This window comes from Pseudophryne corroboree, chromosome 6, assembly GCF_028390025.1.
Source record: "Pseudophryne corroboree isolate aPseCor3 chromosome 6, aPseCor3.hap2, whole genome shotgun sequence".
In the NCBI taxonomy this organism is placed as follows: domain Eukaryota; kingdom Metazoa; phylum Chordata; class Amphibia; order Anura; family Myobatrachidae; genus Pseudophryne; species Pseudophryne corroboree.
The window spans coordinates 675,703,725-675,720,525 of record NC_086449.1 but is presented as its reverse complement, the minus strand read 5'-3'; the positions used below and the strand labels follow the sequence as shown (position 1 = coordinate 675,720,525).

General features: G+C 48.8%; 1 protein-coding gene across 1 annotated transcript in view; it reads left to right on the top strand.

Moving 5' to 3' along the window:
• SEC24A (SEC24 homolog A, COPII coat complex component) overlaps positions 1-16,801 on the top strand; it is a 258,735-nt gene that overhangs the window by 68,909 nt on the left and 173,025 nt on the right. The window contains exon 3 of the mRNA XM_063928268.1: positions 448-612. Coding sequence (XP_063784338.1) covers positions 448-612 — 165 coding nt within the window. The remainder of the gene's footprint in view (positions 1-447; positions 613-16,801) is intronic.

Genomic DNA, 16,801 nt, shown 5'->3' with positions numbered 1-16,801 from the left:
ACAGAGGTTGATAATTTAAGTATGGCTCTTTGTCATAGGTTTTCATAATATAAAAATAACACAGGCTCTTACTTTGGAGTTGAGAGGAATTCTAAAGTAGAAGTTTCATTTTACAAAATGGTGGTGGACTTGGTTTGTCCCGTATGTGGCAACTAAATTTTGTGATTATGTGTTTGTTATAACGGAGTCATTTCGTTTTTTTTCTACCTAAGATATAAGCCTGGTTAGGCACTTTGATAATACAGCCATCTTTTAAAAAAAAATAACTTCCTCGTTGATATGTTAACTTGCACAAATGTCCCGTATGTGACGGTAGAATGGCCCTTTTAAACAATATGTGAGCGAAAAATGCAGGCAATTCACTATGAAAATATGGTTTTGCATTCCATAAACCTAATTTGCATTGTAAATATCCTAAGCTGGTATTCTAACAACTGCTTTTTGCAGGTCCTTCTCTTCCTCCTATGAGCCATTCTCAGCAAGGCAGACTGCCTTTGGGGCCTCCTCCAACTTCATCCCCTTCATTAACAAGACTCCCAGCACCTCCTTCTGGTACACCAGTCGGCAGTGAGCCTGTGCCACCATTAATCAGTGCTCCTCCCAGGCAAGATGGTAAGTGGCTAGGTCTCTGAAATACAATACTGATTGTTGTTTTTTTTTATTTATTTTTTACTTGTTTTTGTTTTCTTGCTTTTGTGCCCATTTTCTGTTCAATGATTGTGAATGTTATGAATAGCCTGAATCCTTAAATCAGATGACAATACCTTATCAATAGCTAATCTGTCATACACCTTCCCAAAGCCCAGAGTACTGCTGATTTTATAGTGTTTGTGTTCAATTAGTATTTTATGATTAATGTTTTTACTAATATTACCACTATAGGTTGATTCCCCAGAAAGTGAACATAAAGTCCTCTGCATCACACGCTGTTACATTTTTTTTTTTTCCCCTTTAAACTGGTCTGTTAAGAAATTGTTGTTATATGAAAACTTAATTGCTTAGTAGCACTGCCTTACACTATAACTGAAGAACCACTAAAATCTTGGTATTTTGGAGACGTATGTCATTTGAATTTGTGTAGCTGTCCTGTGCATCACGGACAATCTCCCTATAGTCATTGTTTTATAGTGAGTTAATTTTGAAGCTCATCATAACTAATACAATGAGAACCTTTGAAGATGTCCAAAGATAAAGACCTTGAGTCTTAACCTAGGTATCCTCTTTTGTATGTATATTAGACTAGGTTGTAGCTTTGCATTACTTCAAACTGAGCAATGTTCCCTTTTATGCAGGTCCTCCCACTCTTCATCCACCCTCCACAATCTCCTCTCACCTACAATGCCCTGAACCACTTCTCTCCACCCAGATCTCCAACATAATTTCTACAAACACTCTATTCTGTGAATCACCACCGCCTCCCCTACTCCCTGATCACTACACTCCCGCCTTCAGAATTCTCCCATGTTGCTTCCATCCTCTGGAATGCCCTTCCACACTCTATTAGACTTTTTTCTATTCTCCCTAGCTTTAAAAGGTACTCTCAGAACTCATCTTTTCATTTCTTTCTCTTACGTCCTAGAGGATGCTGGTGTCCACATTAGTACCATGGGGTATAGATGGGTCCACCAGGAGACATGGGCACTTTCAGAGTTTGAGTGTGGGCTGGCTCCTCCCTCTATGCCCCTCCTACCAGACTCTGTTTAGAAAATGTGCCCGGAGGAGCCGGTCACAGCTAGGGTAGCTCTCCTGAGCTTTTCTAGTAAAAGTTATTTTTTAGAGCGTTTTTTTACAGGAGGCTGTTGGCAGCAGCCTGCCTGCAGCGAGGGACTAAGGGGGGGGGGGAGCAGTGTCCGCCCTGCGGGGTCTGAGCCACTGACTCCGCTGACTGGACATTGAGCTCCAGAGGGGTCGGATCGGTCTCCGCCACAGGGGACCGCTCGCCCCAGCAACATGCTGCCAACCCCTTACAGACACTGAAGTGGTAAGTTAGTCACCAACCCCCCCTAGCAAGCGGGGGGGGCGGTGTGAAGATGGCGGCAACGGGGAGGGAGCGCAGTACTAACTGCGCTCCTGGGAAGGTCCATAGGCACATAGTGCGGTGCTGAGAGGGGTGCCCTGGGCCAGCGCTTACCCCCACACTGGTCAGCAGGCCTGTCGGGGTCCGCGGATCTCAGCCAGCAAGTTTCCTCAAGCCAATATAAAAATTTGAAGAGCGGGAAGACAGCGCAATTAAGAGGGCGGAGCTTCTCAGAGTGGACCCAGCAACGTTCTAGCGCCATTTTCCTGCCTGCACAGCGCTGGATGGAAGATCAGGTCCCTCCACAGCAGTGCCATCTGACTGTACACGGTACCAGGGGGTTGTAGAAGGGAGGGGAGGCTGTAAAACGACTGTCTCCTATTAAGGGACACAGTCTGTGCTGGTAAGTGATTTCCTTTTACTAAAAGCGCTGTATTGTGGGTTGGCTCCGATCTCTGTGTCTTTCTTGCATTTCTTGGGGGGGAAACTCTGTCTGCCCCCACGTGTGTGTGTGTGTGTGTGTGTGTGTGTGTGAGAGAAGTGTTTGGTGGTCTCCTGTAGCTATGTCCAGGGACACTGTGTCATATGCTGCAGAGGATTTATCCTCCCAGGACGATCCCATTCCATGTAATCAGGTTAGCACTGGTTTAGCACAGATTCTAGCAAGGGAACCAGAGTGGTTTTCCTCTATCCTAACTTGGATTTCTCAGATTTCTGACAGGGTTGCTAGTAATGAATCTGCAACCCAGGTATTACAGAGCTCTATGGCTGTATGGCCTGCGCCTGGTACCTCAGGACACCCCGCTATATACCCCCACAAACGTGCGCTTGTGCATGTCACACAAGATGATACCGATTCTGACACTACAGACAGTGATGTGGATGTGTTGCGGAGGTCCGCATCTCTTGCAAAGGTGGGTGCAATTATTGATAGAGGCTATCAGGGATGTGTTAAATGTCAATGATGCCACACCTGAGCAGGTTGAGGAGGCTTTTTTCACTGAAAATAAAAAAGCCTCGCTAACCTTCCCTGCGTCAAAGGAGTTGAAAGCTATATTTGAAAAAGCATGGGAAAATCCTGAGAAGAGGTTCCAGATCCCTAAAAGGGTTCAGGTGGCTCTTCCTTTCCCTGAGGAGGATAGGAAAAAGTGGGGAAACCCTCCGATTGTTGACACATCTGTGTCCAGACTCTCAAAAAAGGTGGTTTTGCCTGTTCCAGGATCTACCGCCTTAAAGGAGCTGGCAGATAGAAAAATTGATAACACACTTAAATCAATGTACACTGCTTCTGGGGCCATATTACGTCCCACTATTGCTAGTGCATGGATTGCAAAAGCAATAGTGAAGTGGTCGGCTACCTTGCTTGTGGATTTGGATACGATGGATAGGGATGACGTTGCATTGTATTTACGCAACATACATGATTCTGCAGGTGTTATGGTAGAATCCATGAAAGACCTGGGTTCCATGGCTGCAGGAATTTCTTCCATGTCTGTTTCAGCTCGTCGGGGACTGTGGCTGCGCCAGGGTCGGCCGATGCGGAATCCAGAAAAAGTGTGGAGTCCCTACCCTATACAGGTCAGGCTCTCTTTGGGTAAGCTTTAGACCCGTGGATATCCACGGCTACAGCGGGTAAGTCTCCGTTTCTTCCCTCAGCAGCACCTGCTCCGAAGAAATCCTTCTCTTCAGCTGCACCGCTGTCCTTGCGGCCTAACAAGCCTAGAAAGGCCAGAACATCCAATACCTTCTTTAGTCCAAGAAACTTTGCTGCTGCAGGTTCCCAGGAACAAAAGCCAGCTTCGGGTACACCAAAGTCCTCCAGTCGACTGCACGCCCCGGTGATGGGGCCAGTGGGAGCGAGACTCAAGACTCTTCAGTTATGTCTGGGTATCATCCGGCCTGGATCCCTGGGTGGTAGATATTGTGTCTCAGGGATACAGGCTGGAATTTCAAAGTCTCCCTCCTCATCGCTTTTTCAAGTCAGGCTTACCAATTCTGTTGGAGGACAGCACAGTACTACAAGATGCTATCCAAAAGCTGGTGGAGCCACAGATCATTGTGCCAGTGCAACCTCACATGCTGACCAAAGGTTACTATTCGAACCTTTTCGTGGTACCGAAAACGGATGGTTCGGTCAGGCCCATTCTGAACCTAAAATCATTGAACCCCTTTCTAAAGGAGTTCTAGTTCAAGATGGAGTCTCTCAGGGCGGTGATACCAGGTCTGGAAGAGGGGGAATTCCTGCAGAGGGTGTTTCTTCTGCAGGAAAAGGCATTGGTAATACAAGCTGTGGTCCGGGATGTCCTGAAGCCACCCCGGGTGTCTGTTCACCAATGCATTCGCCTATTGGGAAAGATGGGTGGCCTCTTACGAGGCTCTCCAGTACGGGAGGTTCCATGCTCGGACCTTCCAACTGGATCTCCTGGACAAGTGGTCGGGCTCTCACATCCACATGCACCAGAGAATTCGTCTGTCGCCAAAGGCAAGGATTTCACTCCTCTGGTGGCTCCAGTTACCTCACCTTCTGGAGGGCCGCAGGTTCGGAATTCAGGACTGGGTCCTTCTAACCATGGATGCTATCCTTCGGGCTGGGGAGCAGTCACTCAAGGAGTAACCTTCCAAGGACGGTGGTTAAGCCTGGAAGCCGGCCTGCCCATCAACCTCTTGGAACTAAGAGCTGTCTACAATGGTCTTCTTCAGGCAGCCCCTCTTCTGAGGAATCGGGCCATTCAAGTGCAGTCGAACAACGTAACAACAGTGGCTTACATAAACAGACAAGGCGGAACGAAGAGCAGAGCGGCAGTGTCAGAGGTCACAAGGATACTCCTCTGGACAGAAAAACATGCATTAGCGCTGTCAGCCATCTTCAATCCGGGAGTAGACAACTGGGAAACAGACTTCCTCAGCAGATACGATCTCCATCCAGGAGAGTGGGGACTCCATCCGGAGGTGTTCAAGGAATTAACAGATCTTTGGGGCTTACCCCAAATAGACATGATGACCTCTCGTCTCAACAAGAAGCTTCGGCGTTATTCCAGGTCGAGGGACCCACAGGCAGTGGCAGTGGACGCCCTGGTGTCTCCGTGGGTGTTCCAGTCAGTGTACGTGTTTCCACCACTCCCACTCATCCCAAGAATCCTAAAGCTCATAAGGAGAACAAGGGTTTAAGCGATCCTTGTTGCCCTAGACTGGCCAAGAAGGGCTTGGTACGCGGACCTTCTGAATCTACTGCAAGAAGAGCCTAGGCCTCTTCCTCATCGGGAGGACCTGCTGCAGCAGGGGCCGTTCGCCTATCAAGACTTACCGTGGCTACGTTTGACAGCATGGAAGTTGAGCGCCTGATTCTTGCTCGGAAGGGCATTCCGAAAAGGGTTATTCCTACCCTCATACAGGCTAGGAAAGGGGTAACGTCTAAACATTACCATCGTATTTGGAAGAAATATGTCTCTTGGTGTGAGTCCAAGAAGTTTCCTACGGTGGAGTTTCAACTGGGATGTTTCCTCCTCTTCCTGCAAGCAGGAGTGGATATGAGTCTGCGTTTGGGATCTGTAAAGGTCCAGATTTCAACCCTATCCATTTTCTTTCAGAAACAATTGGCTGCCCTCCCTGAGGTTCAGACCTTTTTTAAAAGAGTTCTGCATATCCAACCTCTTTGTACTGCCTACGGCGCCTTGGGACCTTAACGTGGTGTTGCAGTTCCTCCAGTCGGATTGGTTTGAACCTCTACAGGAGGTAGAGGTCAAATTTCTTACGTGGAAGGCGGTCACGTTGTTGGCCTTAGCTTCTGCTAGACGTGTGTCCGAGCTGGGGGCCTTATTTGATCTTCCATGAAGATAGAGCTGAGCTCCGGACACGTCAGCAGTTTCTTCCGAAGGTTGTGTCGGCATTTCATATCAACCTGTTAGGGTCTCCTGCTCTGTGCTGCCACGTCGTCATGGCAACCGGGAGACAAGTGCTAGCGGAGTAACCTGAGCGTAGCTGATACTCCGGTTCGGGTCTTTTGCTGTGCAGTGGTTACAGGCTCTGTGCACGGCAGGGGATCCGGTGCTGGTTTTTGTGCTCACAGTCTGTGAGGTCTGAGTGGGGCGTGGACAGCACCTGCTATATAAACCCTCTTCTCAGGTTAGGCAGATGCTGCTGAATCTTTGTTGGTTAGTCAGTTCCTGAAAGCTAGCTAGTACTGTGTAAACTTTGTATTTGTTTGTTGCTTACTGCAAATAGGCCTTGGGTTTTGGTATTACACTCTGCCAATCCAGACCTAGCAGTAAGACTGGAGTCAGTCGTTTAACCTGCTTGGGTTCTTTTGCTACTCTGTGAACCTAGCAGGTTTGCGGCTGTACTCTCAGACTTGCCTGCCAAAATCCTTTCTCACTGTGCAAGGTGTTCAGGTGTCAGTTTAGTGGCAGTAAGCTGAACCAGTGCACTGCAAGTGAGGACTAGGATTGTGGAGACTCTCCTTGTGTCTATTATTCCATCTCTGACCAAGGAGTTTACTGCCACACCCATTGGTAACCCTTTAGGGTTTTGCTGTTGCCCTTAGCAACGGCATTTCGGGTTCTCTACGTATTTAATCACAACATCTCGCTTCTTTCCATCTGAGCATTCCTAATACTAGGGAGACACCCAGTTTCTTAGCCTTTGGGCTTCTCTGTTCACTTTGTGTTTATTTTGTTACCCTATCACCTTCTATGTATGTAATGTCATATTCCCCAGTCTGTCTGTGAGTTCATTTGTTTTGCATCCCTCTCCGTTCAGACACCAGTACATTCCTGCTGGCACTGGTGTGCATAACATATTCAGCAGCCTAATACTCCTGTTGAAATTTTGTGGGAATATGGAGCATACCCCTCAAAATACTTTGCAACAGGTGGTCGATCAGGTGCAGGTCCTGACTCGACAATTTAATGATTTGTCCATTAAAATGCACACCTCGCAGGCCTCTGGCGGAGCTCCCGCAGCAGCAGTGCCTTCAGGGGTTAAGGAGCCGAAAGTAAATCTCCTGGATCGTTTTTCTGGAGATCGCTCGCAGTTCTTTTGTTTCAAGGAGAGCTGCAAGCTATATTTCCAGCTTAGGCCTCAGTCTTCTGGGTCGGAGATTCAGCGGGTGGGCATAGTGATTTCCTTGCTACAAGGAGACCCACAGGTCTGGGCATATGGGTTGCAGCCTGACTGTCCGTCGCTTAAAAGTGTTGATGCTTTTTTTACGGCACTGGGCATGTTGTATGATGACCCTGACAAGACGGCCTCAGCCGAGGCTCAGATTTCGATCCTTAAGCAAGGGCGAAGGCCAGTTGAGGTTTATTGTATGGAGTTTCGGAGGTTGGCCCATGATACCCAGTGGAATGACCCAGCCCTGAGACACCAGTACCGAAGAGGTCTTTCTAACCAGTTAAAAGACCAACTGGTACAATATCCCTTGCCTGATAGCTTGGATCAGCTCATGCAGTTATCCATTCGGGTGGATAGACGGCTGAGAGAGCGCAGGCTTGAAAGGGAGACCGAGGTTTCCTTCTGTCCCAAGGGAACCTCAGACTCTGAGGAATTTTCCGAGGAGCCTATGCAGATTGGGGCTACCCGCCTCTCCTCGCGTGAGAAGATGCGGAGGAGACAGCAGGGGTTATGTTTGTACTGTGGGAATAAAGGTCATGTGGTAGTATCATGCCCAGAAAAGCCGGAAAACTTCAGGGCATGAGGGTGATGGGAAATATCCTGTCAGGCCAGAAGTCAGAATTTCCCAAGAAGACTTTTATCATTCCGGTGACCTTGAAGATCCTCGGTCAAACTGTCAAGACTGAGGCCTTTGTGGACAGTGGGGCCGACAGGGTTTTTATGGACCGCCAATTCGCCCTGAAACACTCTGTTTCCTTAGTACCCTTGGCATCGGAGATTGAGATTTGTGGGTTAAACGGGGAACCATTATCCCAGGGTAAAATTACCTCTTGCACTAGCCAGATTTCTTTGTTTATTGGAGCCACACACTCTGAAAAATTGTCCTTTTATGTGACTGTCTGTACTTTTGCCCCATTGGTGTTGGGGTTACCCTGGTTAAGTACCCACAATCCTAAATTTGACTGGGTCTCTGGGGAGATTCTTAGTTGGGGTACTGATTGTTTCAGGAGTTGCTTGAGCCTTCCAGTCAGGCTTTCGCAGCTAAGTTTGCCAGGATTGCCAGGATGTTATGCAGATTTTGCGGACGTGTTCTCCAAAAGAGTTGCAGAGGTACTACCTCCCCATCGCCCCTATGACTGTGCCATTGATTTGTTGCCGAATGCTAAGCTTCCCAAGAGCAGGTTGTACTCCCTGTCACGTCCTGAGACTCAGGCTATGGCAGAGTACATTCAGGAGAACTTGGCTAAGGGATTTATCAGACCTTCACAGTTTCCAGTTGGGTCGGGGTTCTTCTTCGTGGGTAAAAAGGACGGTTCGTTGCGACCCTGCATCGACTTCAGGGAATTGAACCGTATCACGATTAAAAACTCATACCCACTGCCTCTCATTTCGGTCTTGTTTGACCAGCTTCGTACTGCCACCATTTTTTCTAAGATTGACCTACGCGGTGCGTACAATCTAATCCGAATAAGAGAGGGGGATGAATGGAAGACTGCCTTTAATACCCACTCAGGGCATTATGAATATTTGGTGATGCCTTTTGGGCTCTGTAATGCCCCGGCAGTCTTCCAGGACTTCATGAACGATGTGCTCAGGGAATATTTGGATAGATTCTTAGTTGTATACTTAGATGACATCCTAATCTTCTCCCATTCCCTGGAGGAACATCGGAAGCATGTACGCTTAGTCCTCCAGAAACTCAGAGACCACCGGCTTGGGGCGAAGCTGGAGAAGTGCGAATTTGAAGTTCAGCAAATCGCATTTCTAGGATATATTATCTCCCCAGAAGGTTTCCAAATGGAGGGTTCCAAGGTACAGGCAGTCCTGGATTGGGTGCAGCCCACTAGTTTGAAGGCGCTTCAGCGTTTTCTGGGCTTTGCGAATTTTTATAGACAATTTATCGCTGGATTTTCGTCCATAGTGGCGCCCTTGGTGGCACTCACTAAGAAAGGGGCGGATGTTGCTCACTGGTCTTGTGAGGCCAAAGCTGCTTTTGCCCGTCTCAAAAGGGCATTTGTCTCGGCCAAGGTGCTGCGACACCCAGATCCAGAGCGTCCTTTTGTGGTGGAGGTGGATGCCTCTGAGATGGGTATTGGGGCAGTGCTCTCTCAGATGGGGGTGTCTGATAATCGCCTTCATCCCTGTGCTTACTTTTCCCGTAAATTTTCGCCTGCCAAGATGAATTATGATGTGGGTAACCGGGAATTGTTGGCTATTAAGGATGCACTCGAGGAGTGGAGACACTGGCTTGAGGGGGCTAAGTTTGTGGTCTCAATTCTCACCGACCATAAGAATTTGGCATATTTAGAGTCAGCGAAGCGCCTCAATGCCAGGCAGGCACGATGGGCTTTGTTTTTTGCTCGCTTTAATTTTTTGATAACATATCGCCCTGGGTCAAAAAACATCAAGGCTGATGCGCTTTCGTGGAGTTTTGCTCCAATCCTGGAGACCACAGAGGAGTCATTGCCCATTGTGTCCCCATCATGTATTAAAGTGGGCATTACCCAGGACCTCTTGTCATTAGTCCTTAGAGCACAGGAGCAGGCGCCTCCAGACCTTCCGGTAGGTCTTTTGTTTGTGCCTCCTAGGTTAAGACAGCGAGTGTTCCTGGAATTCCATGCCAAGAAGTCGGCAGGTCACCCGGGTATTGCCAGAACTCGGGAGTTGCTATCTAGGGCGGTGTGGTGGCCCTCGGTGGCTAGGGATGTGGATCAGTGGGTTCGGGCATGTGACATCTGTGCCCGAAATAAGACTCCTAGAGGGGTTCCTGTTGGCCCATTACATCCACTCTCTATTCCATCTAAGCCATGGACCCACATTTCAATGGATTTTGTGGTGGACTTGCCCAAATCCTCGGGGATGACAGCCATCTGGGTTGTCGTTGACAGGTTTTCTAAGATGGCGCACTTCGTTCCATTGGTTGGGCTACCATCGGCCAGACGCCTGTCTGAATTATTTATGCTGCATGTTGTGCGCCTCCACGGGTTGCCACTTGATGTGGTCTCTGACCGCGGATCCCAGTTTGTGGCCAAATTCTGGAGGGCATTTTGTTCCGATCTCCAGATTTCTGTCCGCTTGTCGTCAGGCTACCATCCGCAGTCTAATGGGCAGACTGAAAGGGTGAACCAGTCCTTGGAGCAGTTCCTCAGGTGTTATGTCTCCAAGTGTCAGACTGACTGGGTTGCTCATCTGTCCATGGCGGAGTTTGCCTATAACAACGCGGCTCACTCTGCTACAGGTATCTCTCCCTTCCTTTGTGTGTATGGGCATCATCCTAAGGCCAATTCTTTTGACCCCCAGGACTCCACGCCTGGTGGTTCCTCTGTGGTTTCGGTCCTTAGAGGTATTTGGAGGAAAGTGAAGAAAGCCCTTGTGTCTGTGTCATTAGTGACCAAAAGGGTTTTTGATAAGCGGAAAAGACCCTGCAGCTTCAAATTAGGAGACTTCGTCTGGTTGTCTACCAAGAATTTGAAGTTGAGACAGCCATCTCATAAGTTAGGCCCCCGGTTCATCGGTCCTTATAAGATCATTAGGGTTATCAATCCGGTGGCATTTCAGTTAGATCTACCCCGTTCTTTGGGTATCAATAAAACATTTCATTGTTCCCTTTTAAAACGGGCGATTTGTAATCCTTCTTTCAGTGGAAGACCTTCACCTCTTCTGATACGTGGCCAGAGGGAGTTTGTTGTTGAAAGGATTCTTGACTCCAAGATGGTTCGGGGTCGGCTGTCATTTTTGGTGCTCTGGAAAGGGGTATGGCCCGGAGGAGCGGTCGTGGGTGCGCAGTTGTGATCTTCATGCCCCCAGACTGTTACGCTCTTTCTTCTCGCAGTTCCCCGATAAACCCGGTGGTAGGGGTTCTTTGACCCCTCGTCAGAGGGGGGGTACTGTTAGGGTCTCCTGCTCTGTGCTGCCACGTCGTCATGGCAACCGGGAGACGAGTGCTAGCGGAGTAACCTGAGCGTAGCTGATACTCCGGTTCGGGTCTTTTGCTGTGCAGTGGTTACAGGCTCTGTGCACGGCAGGGGATCCGGTGCTGGTTTTTGTGCTCACAGTCTGTGAGGTCTGAGTGGGGCGTGGACAGCACCTGCTATATAAACCCTCTTCTCAGGTTAGGCAGATGCTGCTGAATCTTTGTTGGTTAGTCAGTTCCTGAAAGCTAGCTAGTACTGTGTAAACTTTGTATTTGTTTGTTGCTTACTGCAAATAGGCCTTGGGTTTTGGTATTACACTCTGCCAATCCAGACCTAGCAGTAAGACTGGAGTCAGTCGTTTAACCTGCTGGGGTTCTTTTGCTACTCTGTGAACCTAGCAGGTTTGCGGCTGTACTCTCAGACTTGCCTGCCAAAATCCTTTCTCACTGTGCAAGGTGTTCAGGTGTCAGTTTAGTGGCAGTAAGCTGAACCAGTGCACTGCAAGTGAGGACTAGGATTGTGGAGACTCTCCTTGTGTCTATTATTCCATCTCTGACCAAGGAGTTTACTGCCACACCCGTTGGTAACCCTTTAGGGTTTTGCTGTTGCCCTTAGCAACAGCATTTCGGGTTCTCTACGTATTTAATCACAACATCTCGCTTCTTTCCATCTGAGCATTCCTAATACTAGGGAGACACCCAGTTTCTTAGCCTTTGGGCTTCTCTGTTCACTTTGTGTTTATTTTGTTACCCTATCACCTTCTATGTATGTAATGTCATATTCCCCAGTCTGTCTGTGAGTTCATTTGTTTTGCATCCCTCTCCGTTCAGACACCAGTACATTCCTGCTGGCACTGGTGTGCATAACACAGCCAACCTATTGTGGTGCCAGTGGCTACTGATTTCTCAATTAGATCAAGGTTTTTGGATGTCGTAAGGGCTCTGAGGATATATGTGAAGAGAACTTCTTGTCACAGAAAATTGGACTCTCTGTTTGTCCTATACGATCCCAAGATAATTGGGTGTCCTGCTTCTAAGCAGACGATTTCTTGCTTGATCAGGTTCACTATCCAGCACGCTTATTCTACGGCAGGACTGCCGTGTCCAAAATCTGTTAAAGCCCACTCTACTCGTAAAGTGGGGTCTTACTGGGCGGCTGCCTGGGGTGTCTCGGCAGTACAACTTTGCCGAGCTGCAACTTGGTCTATGTTGAACACGTTTGCAAAGTTTTACAAGTTCGATACTTTGGCCTCTGATGATCTGAAGTTCAGTCAATCAGTTCTGCAGGAGCCTCTGCGCTCTCCCTCCCATTCTTGGAGCTTTGGTACATCCCCAAGGTACTAATATGGACCCCAGCATCCTCTAGGACATAAGAGAAAATAGGATTTTGGTACCTACCGATAAATCCTTTTCTCGTAGTCCTTAGAGGATGCTGGGCGCCTGCCCAGCGCTTCGTTTCCTGCAAATGTTTTTTGTTCAGTACAACTTCGTTTTAGTTGAGTACTGCATTGTTACTTGGTAAGTAATGTTTCAGCTGTTGCTGAGTATTTCAAGCTCGTTGACTTGACGTGCCTTGTATGTGTGAGCTGATATGAATCTCACCACTATCTGTGTATAATCCTTCTCTTGAAGTATGTCGTCTCCTCGAGCACAGTTTCTAGTCTGAGTCTGGTAGGAGGGGCATAGAGGGAGGAGCCAGCCCACACTCTCAAACTGTTAAAGTGCCAATGGCTCCTGGTGGACCAGTCTATACCTCATGTTACTAACGTGGACCCCAGCATCCTCTACGGACTACGAAAAAAGGATTTCCCGGTAGGCAACCAAAATCCTATTTCTCTGACGTCCTAGTGGATGCTGGGAACTCCGTAAGGACCATGGGGAATAGCGGGCTCCGAAGGAGGCTGGGCACTCTAGAAAGATCTTAGACTACCTGGTGTGCACTGGCTCCTCCCACTATGACCCTCCTCCAAGCCTCAGTTAGATTTCGTGCCCGGCCGAGGTTGGATGCACACTAGGGGCTCTCCTGAGCTCTTAGAAAGAAATAGACTTTGTTTTTTTTTTATTTTCAGTGAGACCTGCTGGCAACAGGCTCACTGCAGCGAGGGACTAAGGGGAGAAGAAGCGAACTCGCCTGCTTGCAGCCGGATTGGGCTTCTTAGGCTACTGGACACCATTAGCTCCAGAGGGATCGACCGCAGGCCCAGTCCTTGGTGTTCGGTCCCGGAGCCGCGCCGCCATCCCCCTTACAGAGCCAGAAGCAAGAAGATGGTCCGGAAAATTGGCGGCAAGGTAGCGCACAGCACTGCAGCTGTGCGCCATTGCTCCTCTCACACACTTCATACTCCGGTCACTGAGGGTGCAGGGCGCTGGGGGGGGGCGCCCTGAGGCAGCAATAAAAACACCTTGGCTGGCAAAAATACCTCATTATATAGCCCCAGGGGCTATATATGAGGTAAATACCCCTGCCAGATTCCATAAATAAGCGGGAGAATAGGCCGCGGAAAAGGGGCGGAGCTATCTCCCTCAAGCACACTGGCGCCATTTTCCCTCACAGCTCCGCTGGAGGGAAGCTCCCTAGCTCTCCCCTGCAGTTTACAACACAGAAAAGGGTTAAAAAAGAGAGGGGGGGCATTTAATTTAGGTGCAGTATACATTATATAAAAAAAGCAGCTATAGGGGACATAACTCAGTTAGTCCCTGCATTATATAGCGCTCTGGTGTGTGCTGGCATACTCTCACTCTGTCCCCCCAAAGGGCTTTTGTGGGTCCTGTCCTCGTTTAGAGCATTCCCTGTGTGTCTGCGGTGTGTCGGTACGGCTGTGTCAACATGTTGAATGAGGAGGCTTATATGGTGACGGAGCAGAGGCCGATATATGTGATGTAGCCCCCTGTGGGGCCGACACCAGAGTGGATGGATAGGTGAAAGGTATTAACCGACAGTGTCAACTCCTTACATAAAAGGGTGGATGACGTAACAGCTGTGGGACAGCCGGCTTCTCAGCCCGCGCCTGCCCAGGCGTCTCAAAGGCCATCAGGGGCTCAAAAACGCCCGCTCTCTCAGATGGCAGACACAGATTTCGACGCGGAGTCTGACTCCAGTGTCGACAAGGTTGAGACATATACACAATCCACTAGGAACATCCGTGACTTGATCCCGGCAATAAAAAATGTGTTACACATTTCTGACATTAACCCAAGCACCTCTAAAAAGGGGTTTTTAGGTTTGGAGAGAAAAAACAGGCAGTGTTTTGTTCCCCCATCAGATGAATGAATGAAGTGTGTGAAAAGCGTGGGTTCCCCCGTTTAGAAACTGGTAATTTCTAAAAAGTTACTGATGGCGTACCCTTTCCCGCCAGGAGGATAAGTTACGCTGGGAGATATCCCCTAGGGTGGATAAGGCGCTCACATGGCACTGCCGTTTTAGGAACGGCCACTTTGAAGGTACCTGTTGATAAAAGACAGGAGGATATCCTGAAGTCTGTATTTACACACTCAGGTACTTGACGGAGACCTGCAGATCGTGCTGCTGCAGCGTGGTCGGTGACCCTGTCAAACATGAGAACATATTAAAGACGTCGTCTTATATATGAGGGATGCACAGAGGGATATTTTGCCGGCTGGCATCCAAAATGAATGAAATGTCCATTCTGTCAGGAGGGTATTAGAGACCTGTCACGGGACAGGTGATGCTGACTTTAAAAAGATTCTGCCTTATAAGGGTGAGGAATTATTTGGGGATGGTCTCTGGGACCTCGTATCCACAGCCACAGCTGGGAAGAAATATTTTTACCTCAGGTTTCCTCACAGACTAAGAAAGCACTGTATCAGGTACAGTCCTTTCGGCTTCAGAAAAGCAAGCGGGTCAAAGGCGTTTCCCTTCTGTACAGAGACAAGGGAAGAGGGAAAAAGCTGCACCAGTCAGCCTGCTCCCAGATTCAAAATTCTTCTCTCGCTTCCTCTGAGCCCACAGCATGACGCGGGGGCTCCACAGGTGTAGCCAGGTACGGTGGGGGGCCGTCTAAAAAATTTCAGCGATAAGTGGGCTCGCTCACAGGTGGATCCCTGTTTCTTTCAAGAAGTATGTCAGGGGTACAAGCTGGAATTCGAGATATCTCCCCCCAGCCGTTTCCTAGATTATGGCTTGCCGACAACTCCCTCAGGCAGGGAGGCTGTACTAAAGGCAATTAATAAACAGTATTCCCAACAGGTAATACTCAAGTGCCCCTACTTCAACAAGGACGGGGTTACTATTCTACACGGGTTGGGGTACCGAAACCGCATGGTTCGGTGTGACCCATTTATATTAAAATCCTTGAACACATACATAAAAAAATTCAAGTTCAAGATGGAATCGCTCGGGGCGGTTATTGCAAGCCTGGACGAGGGGGATTACATGGTATCCCAGGACATCAAGGATGCTTACCTGCATGTCCCCATTTACCATCCTCGCCAGAAGTACCTCAGATTTGTGGTACAGGATTACCATTACCAAGTCCAGACAGGACTGTACAAGGCACCGAGGGTGTTTACCGGGGTAATGGCCGAAATGATGATACTCCTTCGAAAAAAGGGAGTTTTAATTATCCCGTACTTGGACAATCTCCTTATAAGGGCGAGGTCCAAGGAGCAGTTGCTAGTCGGGGTAGCACTATTTTGGAAAGTGCTACAACAGCAGAGTTGGATTCTAAACAGTCCAAAGTCACAGCTGGTTCCTATGACACGTCTACTGTTCCTGGGGATGGTTCTGGACACAGACCAGAAATAAGTGTTTCTCCGGGAGGAGAAAGCCAAGGAGCTGTCATCTCTAGTCAGAGACCTCCTGAAGCCAAAACAGGTATTGGTGCATCATTGCACGCGAATCCTGGGAAAAAGGGTAGCTTCCTACGAAGCAATCCCATTCGGCAGGTTCCATGCAAGAACTTTTCAGTGGGACCTGTTGGACAAGTGGTCCGGATCGCATCTTCAAATGCATCGGCTGATAACCCTGTCTCCAAGGACCAGGGTATCTCTAAAATGGTGGCTGCAGAGTGCCCATCTTAAGGAGGGCCGCAGGTTCGACATACTGGACTAGGTCCTAGTGACCATGGAGGCCAGCCTTTGAGGCTGGGGGCAGTCACACAGGGAAGAAAATTCCAAGGACTTTGGTCAAGTCAGGTGACTTCTCTACACAGGCAAGGCCTCTGCTTCAAAACCAGCCGGTACTGATCCAATCAGACAACATCACGGCGGTCGCCCATGTAAACCAACAGGGCGACACAAGAAGCAGGATGGCGATGGCAAAAGCCACAAGGATTCTCCGATGGGCGGAAAATCATGTGTTAGCACTGTCAACAGTGTTCATTCCCGGAGTGGACAACTGGGAAGCTGATCTTCTCAGCAGACACGACCTCCACCCGGGAGAGTGGGGACTTCATCCAGAAGTCTTCCAAAGGATTGTACACCTTTGGGAAAGGCCACAGGTGGACATGATGGCGTCCCGCCTCAACAAAAAGCTATAAAAGATATTGCGCCAGGTCAAGGGACCCTCAGGCGATAGTTGTGGACGCTCTGGTAACACCGTGGGTGTACCAGTCGTTTTATGTGTTCCCTCCTCTGCCCCTCATACCAAAGGTATTGAGAATAATAATAAGAAGGCGAGGAGTAAGAACGATACTCGTGGTTCCGGATTGGCCAAGAAGAGCTTGGTACCCAGAACTTCAAAAAATTATATCAGAGGACCCATGGCCTCTGCCGCTCAGACAGGACCTGCGTTAGCAGGGGCC